Here is a 13,568-nt window from a genome sequence, read left to right as displayed (position 1 = left end):
GGCAAATGAAATGCCACTTGAACCATTCCGTGCATTTCCACTGCAGAAAAGGTTCCAGGCTGGAACTGACTTCTCTTTCACCTTTATCAACCAGTATGCAGAAAACTACGTCAGTATATCATCATAAAGAGCCATTTTTGTCTTAACTGAATGTAAATAGATGAGAAAGAAAACGCACATGTACAGTATTTTTAGATCTGCATGCGTTCGGTGTTAACGAGAATAAACATGCTGCCTGTCATTAATGTTATCAAAGAACAAAAGAAAATCATTCACTGATCTTGACTGAATATCGTTAATAACTTTAATTAATTATTTTAATTAATAGCTGCAACAGAATGCTTTATAAGAAAACACAGAATAAATGTTTGACATCTATATTTTTTGTTTTTTAATTGAAGTTTTTTTTTTTTTTATCAAAACTAGGAATCAATAAGAATCATATAGTGGAATCAGAATCAATAAAATTCAAACGATACCCAACCCTACTCATCAGTCCCTAGTGAATGTGTCTTCAGTGAAGTGTCTGCTATTTATGAAATGAGATGAAGCAAGCTCACTGGAGAGCATGCCGAGCAAGCTCACCGGAGAGCATGCCGAGCAGCTCTGCTTCCTGCACCACAAACTGGAACCACTAATTGTTACCCATTTTATTAGCTTATTAAACTTAAGGGAGCTACATATTACATTTATTTTCTATTATTTGTTCATTTGTTGCTTGTTATTGTTTACTTCTTTAAGTTTTTCAAAAAGTTTACAGAATGCTGCTGGGTGCTCCCTGCACTTTTTACGTTATTATTATTATTATTATTATTATTATTAACAGTTCTCAGAATTAAAGATATGTTTAAAGGGGTGGTTGATTGTAAAGAAAGTTTTTGTCAGAGCCCTTGTTATTCTTAATTTTGACAATAATTTAATTTTTACACCAAACATATATATTGTTATATACTGGTTATCAGTCTGCTTGATCTGTAATAATTGGTATCGCATCGGCCCTGAAAAACACATATCGGTTGACTCCTACTTCAGAGTGCCGCAAAACTAACACTGGCATACTTTTAACTAGAAAATACGCTATTTAAACCATACTTGTACACTTCTTAGACAACACACACAATTTTACACATATTAAACCAATAAATACAAATATTTACTTATACCTAATTTGAAGATTGAGAACATTTCCAAACTTTGTGGAGAAGCTCACCAAGATGGCTGATGAACATCTTCTGTCTGCAACAGTCTTCATGAGTTCTTGCGAAAAGTGATGTTGGGAATGTGATATTGTTATTAAAATGATTCAACACTTTTTTTTTTTTTTTGAGTTGAGGGGGCAAATAAATCCGTGTATCATTCGATCATTCGTTTTTTGATTTAATATTGAAAGTAGAAAAATGAGAAAACGGCTCCTTTTTCGTTTTTTTTTTTTTTTTTCCAAAAAACGAAAAACGAGAATTCAGCTTAAATTTTCGTTTTTCGTTCAGGGGTAGAAAAATTAATAAACAGCTTGAATATTCGATTTCTACATGTGGGTGGGAATTAAACGCCCCTTTCTGCTGATTGGTCAGCCGAAGATTAAACCGTGCCATCATCAGTTCTTCCTCAGTATCACGCAGCAGAATAATAGTCCTCCACGGCTGCAGTTGTATGCATTAATAACCCATTTTATCAATTTCATATTTTTCTCATCAAACAGACTAATAAATAGCTTGACACAACTCGTACCGGGGCAGAGTCTAGACAGGTCTTTCTTCTGTGTAGACCAGCGGTTCTTAAAGTGATAGATTATTCCGCAAAATAATTTGCTATAGCCTAAAGTATTTCCAGACTGTAAAGTCGCTTTTTTTATCATGATACATAGGCCTACTGTGATTTATTCCAAAGTGACTTATATGATGCATTTAATGTAAAATAATCTAAATGAAGCCTTTTAGAAGACGAGTATTCCCTGTGGTTCATGTTTGTGGCATGCGCCAGAAAGATGCTCAAGGAGACCGAGACGTGCTAAAGCAGCACATTCTGTTGTTCTCTTTATTTTTCAAAGGCATGACATTTTGTAGTTATTTTGAACATAACGTTACACAATTAAAAATATAAATTTTACCATACGACTATAAATGACAGAGTATTAAGTTATTTCCCCTCGATGGGGAAAAAATCCAAGTGAACATCAATCAGTACTCAATATTAATTTAAACTGCTTTAAATATGACTGCTGCTTATTTCCTGTGCACTTCTGCACTTGACTGTAGTCGCGTCTATCTGCTTATTGAGTTTATTTAACACATCGCAATTTATTGGAACTGTGTGAACTAGAGTGACTACTCACCTTAATGTTGTTCTAAAGGCTTATTACTTATTACTACTGAGGGTTTGGTGAGAAACAAACCGAAATGGCAAGTTATTATATTTTATGAAAATCTTGCGTTGCAGTGCGAGTGAGAGCTCACGCTGTGCACAAGTGCATATCCTTTTGAGATATCCATTATAATCAATTTTAATAAAACACAAGACTACATTACATAACTCTAACAGTAGGCTATTTAATATCTGTTGTTCTCCGGTTGTCAGTCAGAATGACAGTTCTTGCGTGAACATAGGCCTATATATACCCAAGCCAATTTATTATTCTTTCCTTTTTGTCTTAGTGTTTAAAATATTTATTTTGAAACAAATTAATTAATTAATTTCTTAATTAAACAAACAAACAGACTTACTGGGTGAGCAGGGTAGGCTATGACAGCTGTCATATCATACCCTGCCATGCCCAGCTGATTCAAAGAATAGAAATGATATCTACACAGAAGAAAGCCCTGTCTAGACTCTGCCCAGATATGAGTTGTGTTGAGCTATTCATAAGTCTGTTTGTTTGATGAAAAAAGATTAAATGTAGTTGCAATAAATGCGTTAAGATTCCATACAACTGCAGCAGTGGAGGACTATTATTCTGCTGCGTGATACTGCGGAAGAACTGATGACGGCACGGTTTAATCTTTGGCTGACCAATCAGCAGAAAGGGGCGTTTAATTCCCGCCCACATGTAGAAATCGAATATTCAAGCTGTTTATTAATTTTTCCACCCATGAACGAAAAACGAAAATTTAAGCTCAATTCTCGTTTTTCGTTTTTTGGAAAAAAACGAAAAAGGAGCCGTTTTCTCATTTTTCTACTTTCAATATTAAATAAAAAAACGAATGATCGAATGATACACAGATTCAAATACAATCCGTGTATAATTCGTTCATTATTTGATTTAATATTGAAAGAAGATAAAATGAGAAAACGGTTCCTTTTTTTAATTTTTTAACTTTTCATAAAAAAAAACAATCATTTATTTAGATTTTTTGTTTTTCGTTCAGGGGTGGAATAATGAATAAACAACTTGAATATTCAATTTCTACATTTAGACGAGAATTAACCCCCCCTTTCTGCTGACTGGCCAGCTGAAAATCAAACTGTGCCATCATCAGTTCTTCTTGACTGAAGTACAAAGCCTTCTCTACATAAATAGTTTAGCATCCAAATGTTACATTGCAAATATGGAAACTTTGGACTGAATGAGAGATGCACAAGCCCAACATGGTGCAGTTTCAGTTTCGATTAAAATAAAATAGTTTAGGCTCGGCATTTAACATAAATGTTGTTTGTAATGAATGGCACTATTTTTATATAGGCTAGTATATATATTTTTTCTGAATAGCATTCATTTAAGGATTTTCCATGGAGTTTTTTTGTATGTTCATTTTTGGGTTTTGTTTCATGCTCATTGTTTTCATGTCTCTCATTTTGTCATAGTCATAGTTCCTGTCTAGTCATGTGGTTCCCTTGCCCTCATGTGATCCTGCTATTGGCAGAGAATAGGCTTGTTCGAGATGAACTACACTAGCCTGCCACCGGCTGGTGAGAGTAACCGCTTGAAGTCGGGGCGGAATTAAAAGAAGAGACGTCAAGTCAGACACTTTCTGCTCCCGTTAGTGACGCTCTCGTGGTGTTTGCATACTCTATCATAGATGAAGTGGATTAAATGCAATATTTGTCAAATACACAGAAACGTTTTTATGAGCAACAGAAACACTTTTTATATACTGCTTAATACAGCGTCATCTGTTCAAGAATAAAGTTCAGCATATAAATATATAGGCTACTAAATACGGATGAAGTGTGGGTATATATGCTTTTACCAGTGTTTTTGATAAAAACGACTCAAGATAACAGTGCGACTACACTAAAAAAGCTTTTATTGTTATAAAAACACAGATTTGTGAGCATTATTGGAATTGAATTGTTAGTATAAACACGCAACACACGTCGTGCTTGTCATCACAGAATCTAACCAATGAGAATAAAGTGTGTCGACATCAAGGCTTTCGCAGCCGATTTTGAGCAACTGCAGCGCCTGACCTCGGCGGCTAGTCTCGTTTTGCTCTCGCGGTACTTTGATGGCACATGTGATCATAAGGCAGCTGCAGCGCCGATCAAAGTCGGACAAATGTTCTAACCAGAATGCATTGCTTTTGTCAAGTGGCTGCCGATTTTTGCGGCGCCACTTGAAGTCGAACAAGCCTATTAGGGAGGCTTGCGAAAGCCTTGATGATGACACACTTTATTCTCATTGGTCAGATTCTGGGATATCAATGGAGGAAATTGAATTTTCTTCAGTTCATTCAATTTTGTCTTTTGTACCTGCTCACTTTTGGAACTAAATAAATGCTGCACTTGGGTTCTTCAACTTGCCTTTTCAGTGAACTTATTACAGTCCATTGTCAGTTCTGGGGCTTGGTCGTGCCTTTTTTAAATTGTAAAATAGCAATCAAATATTGATGCTGGAAGACCAAAGAAGCGTCTATCTAAAGACCAAAAGAAGCAAACAAGTGGCCTGTCATGCTGTGTCATGTTCGCTTTAGCCTCTAGCTGGTTTTCACCCCATTAAACATCAGTTTATCCTGTGTAAGATCTTTTGTTGCTCAGTGAACAGCAGCACATCCTCTCCTCTCACAGTCTCAGCATGCACCGCCTCCGCCCTCTTTCTGATTGACTCACCAGAGTCTGTCCATCACCCAAGAAGAACATTCAATTTAAATTGACATTATACCACATCACAAGCATTTTACCCTCATTCAACATGTTAACATACACTTATATTCATTATGTCACATTTCATTAACTACACATTCTCAACACCACATATCAATTTGACGGTCCAAATCCCTTCTAGCAGGGGTTTTCAAGCTGAGCCCAAGTTATGTAACATTAAAGATAACAACATACAATTATTGGTTCAGGACTTGGACTCGACTTGGACCTAGCACTTCTGGACATTTTAGATATCTCCCTTATTTGTAGTGAACATCATATTCTAGTGAATTCCAGACCACGGTTTAATGGTGTAGCCTCTCTCTGACTGCAAGAGAAAGGTATTTTGATTCGATCTTGGTGGACTATCATAAACAAATGGCCAGCACAATCTGGCTGCTAAACACCTTAGAGAGCAAGAAGACCACTGTACCAGGCCTGTGGTAGGAGGCAATAACAGACAAAACAACAATAAAAGAACAGTCCGTGTATATTTTGATCGTTTGTTTTCAATTTGAAATGAAATAAGTGGAAACAAGAAAACAATTCCTTTATTCGCTGAAAAAAACCCAAAAAAAACCATTAAAACAACAACAATGACAAAAGTGAGATTTCATTTTTTCGTTTTGCATTTTTTAATAGAATTTTTGGTTGACCAATCTGTGCAAAGTGCTGTTTCATGACTGCCCACATGTGGAAAATTTATTTTGAAGTTGTTTTTCCGTTTTCTACCTTTGAACAAAAAGAAAAAAAAAATCAAATAAAGGCGCTGTTTTCTCATTTCTGCTTATTTCATTTCAAATTGAAAAACAAACTATCAAAAAGTCTCCTTGCAGTGGAGGACATAACATTTAGAAGTATGAAGCAGCAACAGATACAAACCTGTTTTGAGTCTCCATCCTGTAAGGATAGCTGGGACATTTAACAGCTTCCCTGTTCTGAGTTTCCAGCCTCTGTGAAAGGAGACATTAACAGACACACTATGTTCTAAACAGGGCTGGGCAACTTGGCCCAAATCATTACCAAAAAATCATTATATCATAATAGCATTATAGATATTCAGTCATATCATAAAATGTCAACATTTTTCACAGTATTTGTTTACCATTAATGGGGAAGGAAATGCTTTCCACGTTTGTCAGGCCTCAAGAATGAATGTAAGATTGTCTGTTCACAATGAAACTTTACAGAGTAACCTACCTTTTAATTTAGGGTCCCATGAAATCTATTTTATCCATGCATTTTTTTTTTAAACCCAAATTTTATTCTGGTGGTTTGTAGTGAAGATCTTTGTGTTTCAGTGTTTATTTGATGGTAGTTTTTCTCAAATGAAAAGGTGTAAAGCTGCTGAAGTGACTCTCAGAGCAGCTCTGGAGATGAAGTTCATGTGAACTATCCATATACTGTACATCGAGATGGTGAGCGTTAACGTGCCTTTGAGATTGTGTAGCAGACGAAACCACGTCATTGATTCACACAGAGACACACAGAACATGCAGACTTGTTAGCGACATGCACTGACTGGCTCCTCACTGTAAAAAAATAAATCCGTAAAAAAATTACAGAAAAAGTACTGGCAGCTCATTACACATGACATTAACATGCATAAAAAACCTTCATATTCATGACGTGTCATGTCATGATTATGTAGGTGTCATGTCATAATTATGAAGGTGTCATGTCATGATTATGAAGGTGTCGTGTCAGTCTTATGCACACCCCTTCAAGTAAAGTGTAACCATTATCTATTAATTTTGTGGACATTTCTGTTAACTCTAAAACACAATGCAATGACGTGTAAAATTCAAAATACTGGTAAAACACCTGTAAAAAATAAATACAGTATATTATATTATATCAAATTATACAGTATATTGTGCCCTATTTTTATAGATTTGTTTTAGAGTGCTGTCATGTTTGATACAGCAGGTCCTAAAACTGCTTGATTGTTCTGTACTGTTAAGGTGAATTTCAAGACAAGGGGTAATAGAGCCTTTGAAGTGGCTGGCCCCACATTGTGGAATAATCTCCCAACTCAAATTAAAATGGCTTCCACTTATCTGAGTTTTAATCCAGTCTCAAAACTCATTTGTTTGTCTCGGCTTTTAACATGTAATTTTTATCCCGTTTTTATTGTCTCTAATTGGTTGTTGATTTTTTCTTTATTTCTGTGTACTTGTAATTATTGTAATCTTGTAATCTGTGTTTTGTAATTATTCAGCACTTTTGTTGGCCTGTGGCCGTGATTAAATGTGATTTAGAAATAAACCGAACTTGAAATTGAACTTAAGGTGAATTTCCATAACAGATGCCATTTAACACTCCCACAGCTTCAGGAACAGCCTGAAAACTCTCTCCCTATAGCTTTGGTTTCTCGATGTGTCCCTCAGAGTTCTGTTCTCGGTCCACTGCTCTTTATTTCCTATGGTGCGAACACGTGCTTATTCATATTATTCACTGGCATAGATTCACTTTAAGTGCTTTCACACTCTACTATTTTAGTTCCAAACCCCCGTCCCCACTAGATCCTCATTTGCCTGTATTAAACACTCTATCACGTCAATAAAAAAGACTTTAATTAGTTATGAATCAACATTTATTAGTTATAATAACTGTATGTACACCAATGGTACAACACATATGGATATGCATGAATTCACTTTTATTTCACAGCTAAGAAACAGGAAATCATTTATTTTACCACTTTCCTTTTGACTATAGTTTCTTCTCCCTTTACATAAAATAATCACATCACAAAAAGGGTGAGAGAAAAGAACATATGGGTTTATGTATAAGACCAATGTAAGAAATGCAAACCATCTACTAATGATGGTTCCAGATGTACTCAATTAAGTCAGAATAATAAACCTGGGTTATTCTAGAAAAATAATCACAATTGCCTGTACATTTTTGTGTGTCTGTGTGCATGTATAAAATACATCAGAAACACTGAAAAGAAACATTGGGAAGTCAAGTGCAAGACAGACAGCAAGAAACTGAGAAATGTTTTACAGAGACTGTGGATGTGGCTCAACACAGACTTAATACAGTGTGGTTATATCATCAAGTATATTCAAATTCAGCATATCTTATCATAACTTTAGGATGTTACATATTTTTGATGTAAATATAACACAAAAGCATATATAAGACATCACGTTCTTACATGTTCTCATGATCAAATTAAGACAACATGTTTATTGTATAACATCTTCAAAAATATAGCTTCAATATTTGGAGATGCTATATATATAATATACAAATATATTCTTTTTTGAGTCTGATGTTAGATTATATAGAAATTTAGGGACACATAAATGTATGTAGGGAAAAACATTCCAAACATAGATCAGATAGAATAATTGATATGAAATTACTGAAAGAGCTAGTCTGAATTAAACTGAAGCAAAGTACTACCTTTCTATTTCACTATAGAATTGTATCTTATGCAGCTCAGAGAGGCTATAGTTTCTATAGGATTACAAAAACACTTCATTAAAACTGTCACATCAATTAAACACTATCTCAACTAACCTACAATCAGTGGCTTCGCTAGGTTTTCTGGGCCCGCTGTACAGCACATTTCATTGGGTCAATATCCCTCGCCAGGACTCGTGGACTGTGGTCCCCTCAGTGGAGGGTTGATTGGGGGGAGAGGACCCTGAGGGGCCACACAATAGCTCAGGGCTCTGTGCTCAGGCCCGCTCTTCCCCCACTAGCGACGCCCCTGCCTTCAATATATACACAAAGTGCAAGGAGGCACTTTAAAACTCATGCTTTTTAAGAAACTGGTGCAAAAACACTAAATGTCCACGCATCTAACAGATAGATAAAATGCAAGAGTGGCTCAACGCTCAATGACCAAACAATCTCAGAAGTCTTAAACGTCTGCCTTTTGATGGGCAACACTCACATCTAAAATTCACATTATGATTCCACACACTATACAATGTGGCAACATGAACTTGTGCTCATATGGCATTTATTCTCTTGGCAAGGGTTTGAACACTGGAACATCAAAGAGCTGTTTAGTACGCAAAGCATCATAGCAAGATGTCTTAAATTAATTAGACATACTAGGGGTAGAGTTCTATTGGTATGTTTGTTTAGCTTTGTCAGACACGGGGTAGTGTTTAAAAGAATCCAAATACACAATAAAAAAAAAAACTATATTTTTAGAAACTTGTGATCAAAGATCACACACAGGGAAGAAGTGTGTTCATCTGGATTTCTGAATCTCTGATTGGCATAGTGAGGTATGTGGAATGTGCATGTTGATTGGTCAGTCTGACAGGAAGTGATGGAAAGTTGGGCCTATGTGTGTTTTGCAGCATTACGGGGCTAAGAAACAGTCGTTTGCAATATGAGGGATAGATGCTGTCAGAGATGAATACGAGGATAGTACATCCAGAGGTAGCGTTTTGGCTCAGCTCAGTTATAAAATCATCCTCTTTATGACGATTTAACTCATCCATTGTAATACTACTTGGCTTCGTAGTTAATTTAGATGAGATTTTCCAAAGCTCAAAAACTGATTAAAAATTGTTACAATAGCCTTGGCGATGTCTCTCTGAGGTAAGAACTTCAGCTCATTTAAAATAGATGTTGAAAAAAGAAAAGAAAAAAAAAAGATGTCTGCAGTGAAAGAAATGAAGCCATTAGGTATTTAAATCTACTTGGATTATAAAAACAGGTAAACAGTAAACAGTCCAGCAGGCTAACTGGGCCTTAGCATTAGCAATGTTTTTGTTTTCCCTGACAACATTTTTTCTGGGGAAAAAAAATGAGAATATATTTTATAGAGTATATCTCTATATCTCACCAGTGGAAGGAAAAACCTTTAGAGCAACTGTAGAATACAAATTTAATATATACTGTATTTGGACAAAGGCAGTGATATACTTTAGATGGGTTGTGCGCTCTCAGCATACTGGACATATTAATAATCAGAATGGAGTCGTTAATAATGCCAGTCCAGGTTTAGCACACACCACACCAAATCATAAAAATAGGCATGCTATTTGAAAAGATGCTTCTGTTATCTCAAAGATTGATGATTTTTAACACTGAAGCCATCAGCTGTATGTTCACTGTATGTTTTGGTTGTACAACATAAATAGACAATTTGTGCTTTATCGTGAACTAAACGTAAGGCATGCATTGCATATTTCAGTACATCTGGATGACGCAAAGGGCTCTTGTAAGACATGAAATGGTAAATATAATGGCCTGAATGGTTTTTGTGCTATTGTGCCACCGATTCACCAACATACATATGAGAAACATCCTACTATCCGTTTCCTTGACAGAAAAACCCCCACTCCTGTGAGCGATGTGATAAAAGCAGCTCCAGGGGAGGAGGCTCTCCAAATAAACGCGGCTTGTGCTTTTCCTTCCATCTGTGTGCGGTCGCCTCCGTCCCTACTTTTGTATCCTAGCAACACCATATTAGCCTTTTGAGAAGCGGCTGTAAGATTTGTTCGGACCGAGAGGTGCTACGGTGTCGTGCAAGGTAGTTCAGCATGAAGCCAAAGGTACTAGAGGCAGACGAGCAGGTTTCCATCATATAAAGAGCAGTGGGCAATGGCTCTGCAAGAAGCTTTGCTATCTGTCTGTTCTCCCTCTGAACAATTCACCTTTTTCACCCTTTTTCAAAATATGTACGTTTGTAAATTGATATATATGTTTATTAGCATCGCAAATAATTTATGTAACTGCCTCAATAACATTATGTCAGCTGCATGTGTGAGCTTTTGGCCTCACATTCTTGTTACATGAGACAATATAATATTGTTAAACATGTTAGAAAAGAATAAAAACCATACAAATAAACTACAAAACCCATTTGTTCTATGTGCATGAATAATCGTTTTTCCAAGGTTCTTCCTCAATGAGCGTGTACTCTGCGGTTGAGCCGTTTGTGGCTGCCAAGGTTACCTGAAAGAGTTATTGACAGATTTGAGTGCATATCCATGTGAATGTTCAACAGTAAATGTAAGATCTCTCTGGAGCTTTGGAGCAAAGAATTCTGAGACTTTTAGCAAATGTACGCTCCTTTCAGCAAACAAATGCAACCAAAAAGATATTTTGAATGTAAAATGTAAAAATCAGACAGATGGCTGTTTTTACCTTTCAGTTCTGAAAGTGATCCCGATAGCAGAACAATATTGTATTGCTCCTTTGTGTTGTTACCATCGTTGTCGTGATGTATTGACCGATAGTAATGTTTCTGGGTCAAAGCTTCAACTCGGTTTCAAGTGAGAATACCATCTCAAAAGCCGTTTATGAGCACAATCCATTGACCGCACACCTTAACCTTAACAGGCTCTGGTTACAGTGCCAAAGACATCAATATTTTAACAATTCAGAAAAGATCAATCACTGTCACACAAAGTGAGATTTCGCTCTGAAGATAATGGTCAAGATCATGATTTTTCGGTAGTACTGTACAGCACACCATGTGTTTTGTATATTAAAGGGTTAGTTCACCCAAAAATTGTCATTAATTACTCGCCCTCATATCGTTTTCAAACCCGTAGATCCTCCATTCATCTTCGGAACACAAATTAAGATATTTTTGATGAAACCGAGAGCTTTCCGACCCTCCATAGACAGCAAGGGTCCTACCACGATCAAGGCACAGAAATGTAGTAAGGGCATCGTTAAAATGGTCCATCAGTGGTTCAACTGTAATTTTACGAAGCTACGAGAATACTTTTTGTGCGCAAAAAAAAACAAACAAAAATAATGACTTTTTTCAACAATTCTTCTCCTCTGTGTCACTTAGCACCATTTTGGAGAGTATCATGATGCATGCACATGCTTTTCCCGCACATAAACAATGCCTGTGCGTGGTGCTGCTGATGTTGAACATGCACGCGTATGTGTTGTTTACGTTCAGAACAAAGCACGCGCATGCGTCGTGATACTCTCCAAAATGGTGCTACGGTGACACGGAGGAGAAGAATTGTTGAATAAAATTATTATTTTAGTTTTCTTTGCACACAAAAAGTATTCTCGTAGCTTTGTAAAATTACAGTTGAACCACTGATGGACCATTTTAACGATGCCCTTACTACATTTCTATGCCTTGATCGTGGTAAGACCCCTGCGTTTTTGGGTAAACTCTCACTTTAAAGGGGTCATATGATGTTGCTAAAAAGAACATTATTTTGTGTATTTGGTGTAAGTCGTGTCCATTTTTGGAAAGCCAAACAAAGTAGTTTCGCTTTCACAACGAAACACAGCGTCACACACGGCAGCCTGGAGTGAGCGGCGGCGGCCTAGAGTGAGCAGAAGCCGGGGGCTAAAGTGAGGAACGGCTGGAGGGCTAGAGTGAGCTGAGGTGGCAGGCTTGAGAACGGCGCGGCCGGCGGATTCGACGAAGGAGCGCTTGAGAACGGCACGGCCGGCGGATTCGACGAAGGAGCGTCCGGAGGGCTTGCGGCAACCACATGTGACGACTCCGGGCTGGAATACGCTTTGTCCACGGTGAAAGCCGATCTGGTGATCCACATGTATTTCCTCAGCGACCAGCACAGATCAGCTCCAGGCATGACGAAGCCATATCGTCCTCTTTTGGAAGGCCAAACAAAGTAGTTTCGCTTTCACAACGAAACACACAGCGCCTTCACGACATGGCGGCAACAACAACAATACTACAGCGAGAATAAAAGTTACGCCTTCTTTCTTTGCGTGACCATTTGGGCGGCGTTATGCAAATCTTCCCACATCGTGACGTAGACATGTGGGGGCGTGTTAGAACGAGCCGTTTTAGGTAGGCGTGGCTGACTCAACTTTTATAAAGAATATCTCTTTGGATTTGAGACTTTAGTCTTTGCAACTTTACAGATCTTCTTTATGCACCAAGAGCTTGTAACACTTCAAAGAGAAAGGAAAAATTGAAATCGCATCATATGACCCCTTTAACACTGTGATTGCTTTTGTGATCTGAAGGAGAGTTTGGACCTGGAAAAGACGTATGACTTCAGGCTTAACAGCCAGATTATCTTAGAGTTGTTATGGTTATAGGTATCATTATAAGTATCATTCTTGATGTTGTTGTTTAAAATTTACACTAATTATATTCACAATCTAACTGCCAGTGCTGATGTCATAATGAATGCTCGTGATCAGTGTCTACTTCAGCTAAAGATGCCAGCCGGGTCTCCTCTCTGTGCCCCACTCCTCTGACACTTCTGCTTTTGGACTCTTTTTTTAGATTAAAATCAACTCTATTTCATTTAGGAAATAAATATATATATATATATGTGCAGTAATGTGCAGTTGTTTCATTTTTAGTATAAAACACTGCATAGTGATGAATACTTTTGTTTCTGTCATTTAGAATTCTGTGCTCCAAGATACATATTGTATACCTTGACACTACAGCCATTTGTCCATTCACCTGTATATACAGTGGGTACGGAAAGTATTCAGACCCCCTTCAATTTTTCACTCTTTGTTATATTGCAGCCATTTGCTAAAATCAT

General features: G+C 37.1%; 1 protein-coding gene across 2 annotated transcripts in view; it reads right to left on the bottom strand.

The window, feature by feature from the left end:
- Positions 1-7,654: 7,654 nt before the first annotated feature.
- Positions 7,655-13,568, bottom strand: part of LOC107685079 (excitatory amino acid transporter 2-like) — a 41,809-nt gene continuing 35,895 nt past the window's right edge. Inside the window, exon 11 of one of the 2 annotated variants that reach the window (XM_016481547.1) lies at positions 7,655-11,013. In XM_016481547.1, coding sequence (XP_016337033.1) covers positions 10,927-11,013 — 87 coding nt within the window. In that variant the 3' untranslated portion in view covers positions 7,655-10,926. The remainder of the gene's footprint in view (positions 11,014-13,568) is intronic. The other variant, XM_016481556.1, reaches the window with a different exon arrangement.

The sequence above is a fragment of the Sinocyclocheilus anshuiensis genome, unplaced genomic scaffold (genome assembly GCF_001515605.1).
Source record: "Sinocyclocheilus anshuiensis isolate Anshui unplaced genomic scaffold, SAMN03320099.WGS_v1.1 scaffold749, whole genome shotgun sequence".
NCBI lineage: Eukaryota > Metazoa > Chordata > Actinopteri > Cypriniformes > Cyprinidae > Sinocyclocheilus > Sinocyclocheilus anshuiensis.
This window is presented reverse-complemented; position numbering and strand designations above follow the sequence as displayed.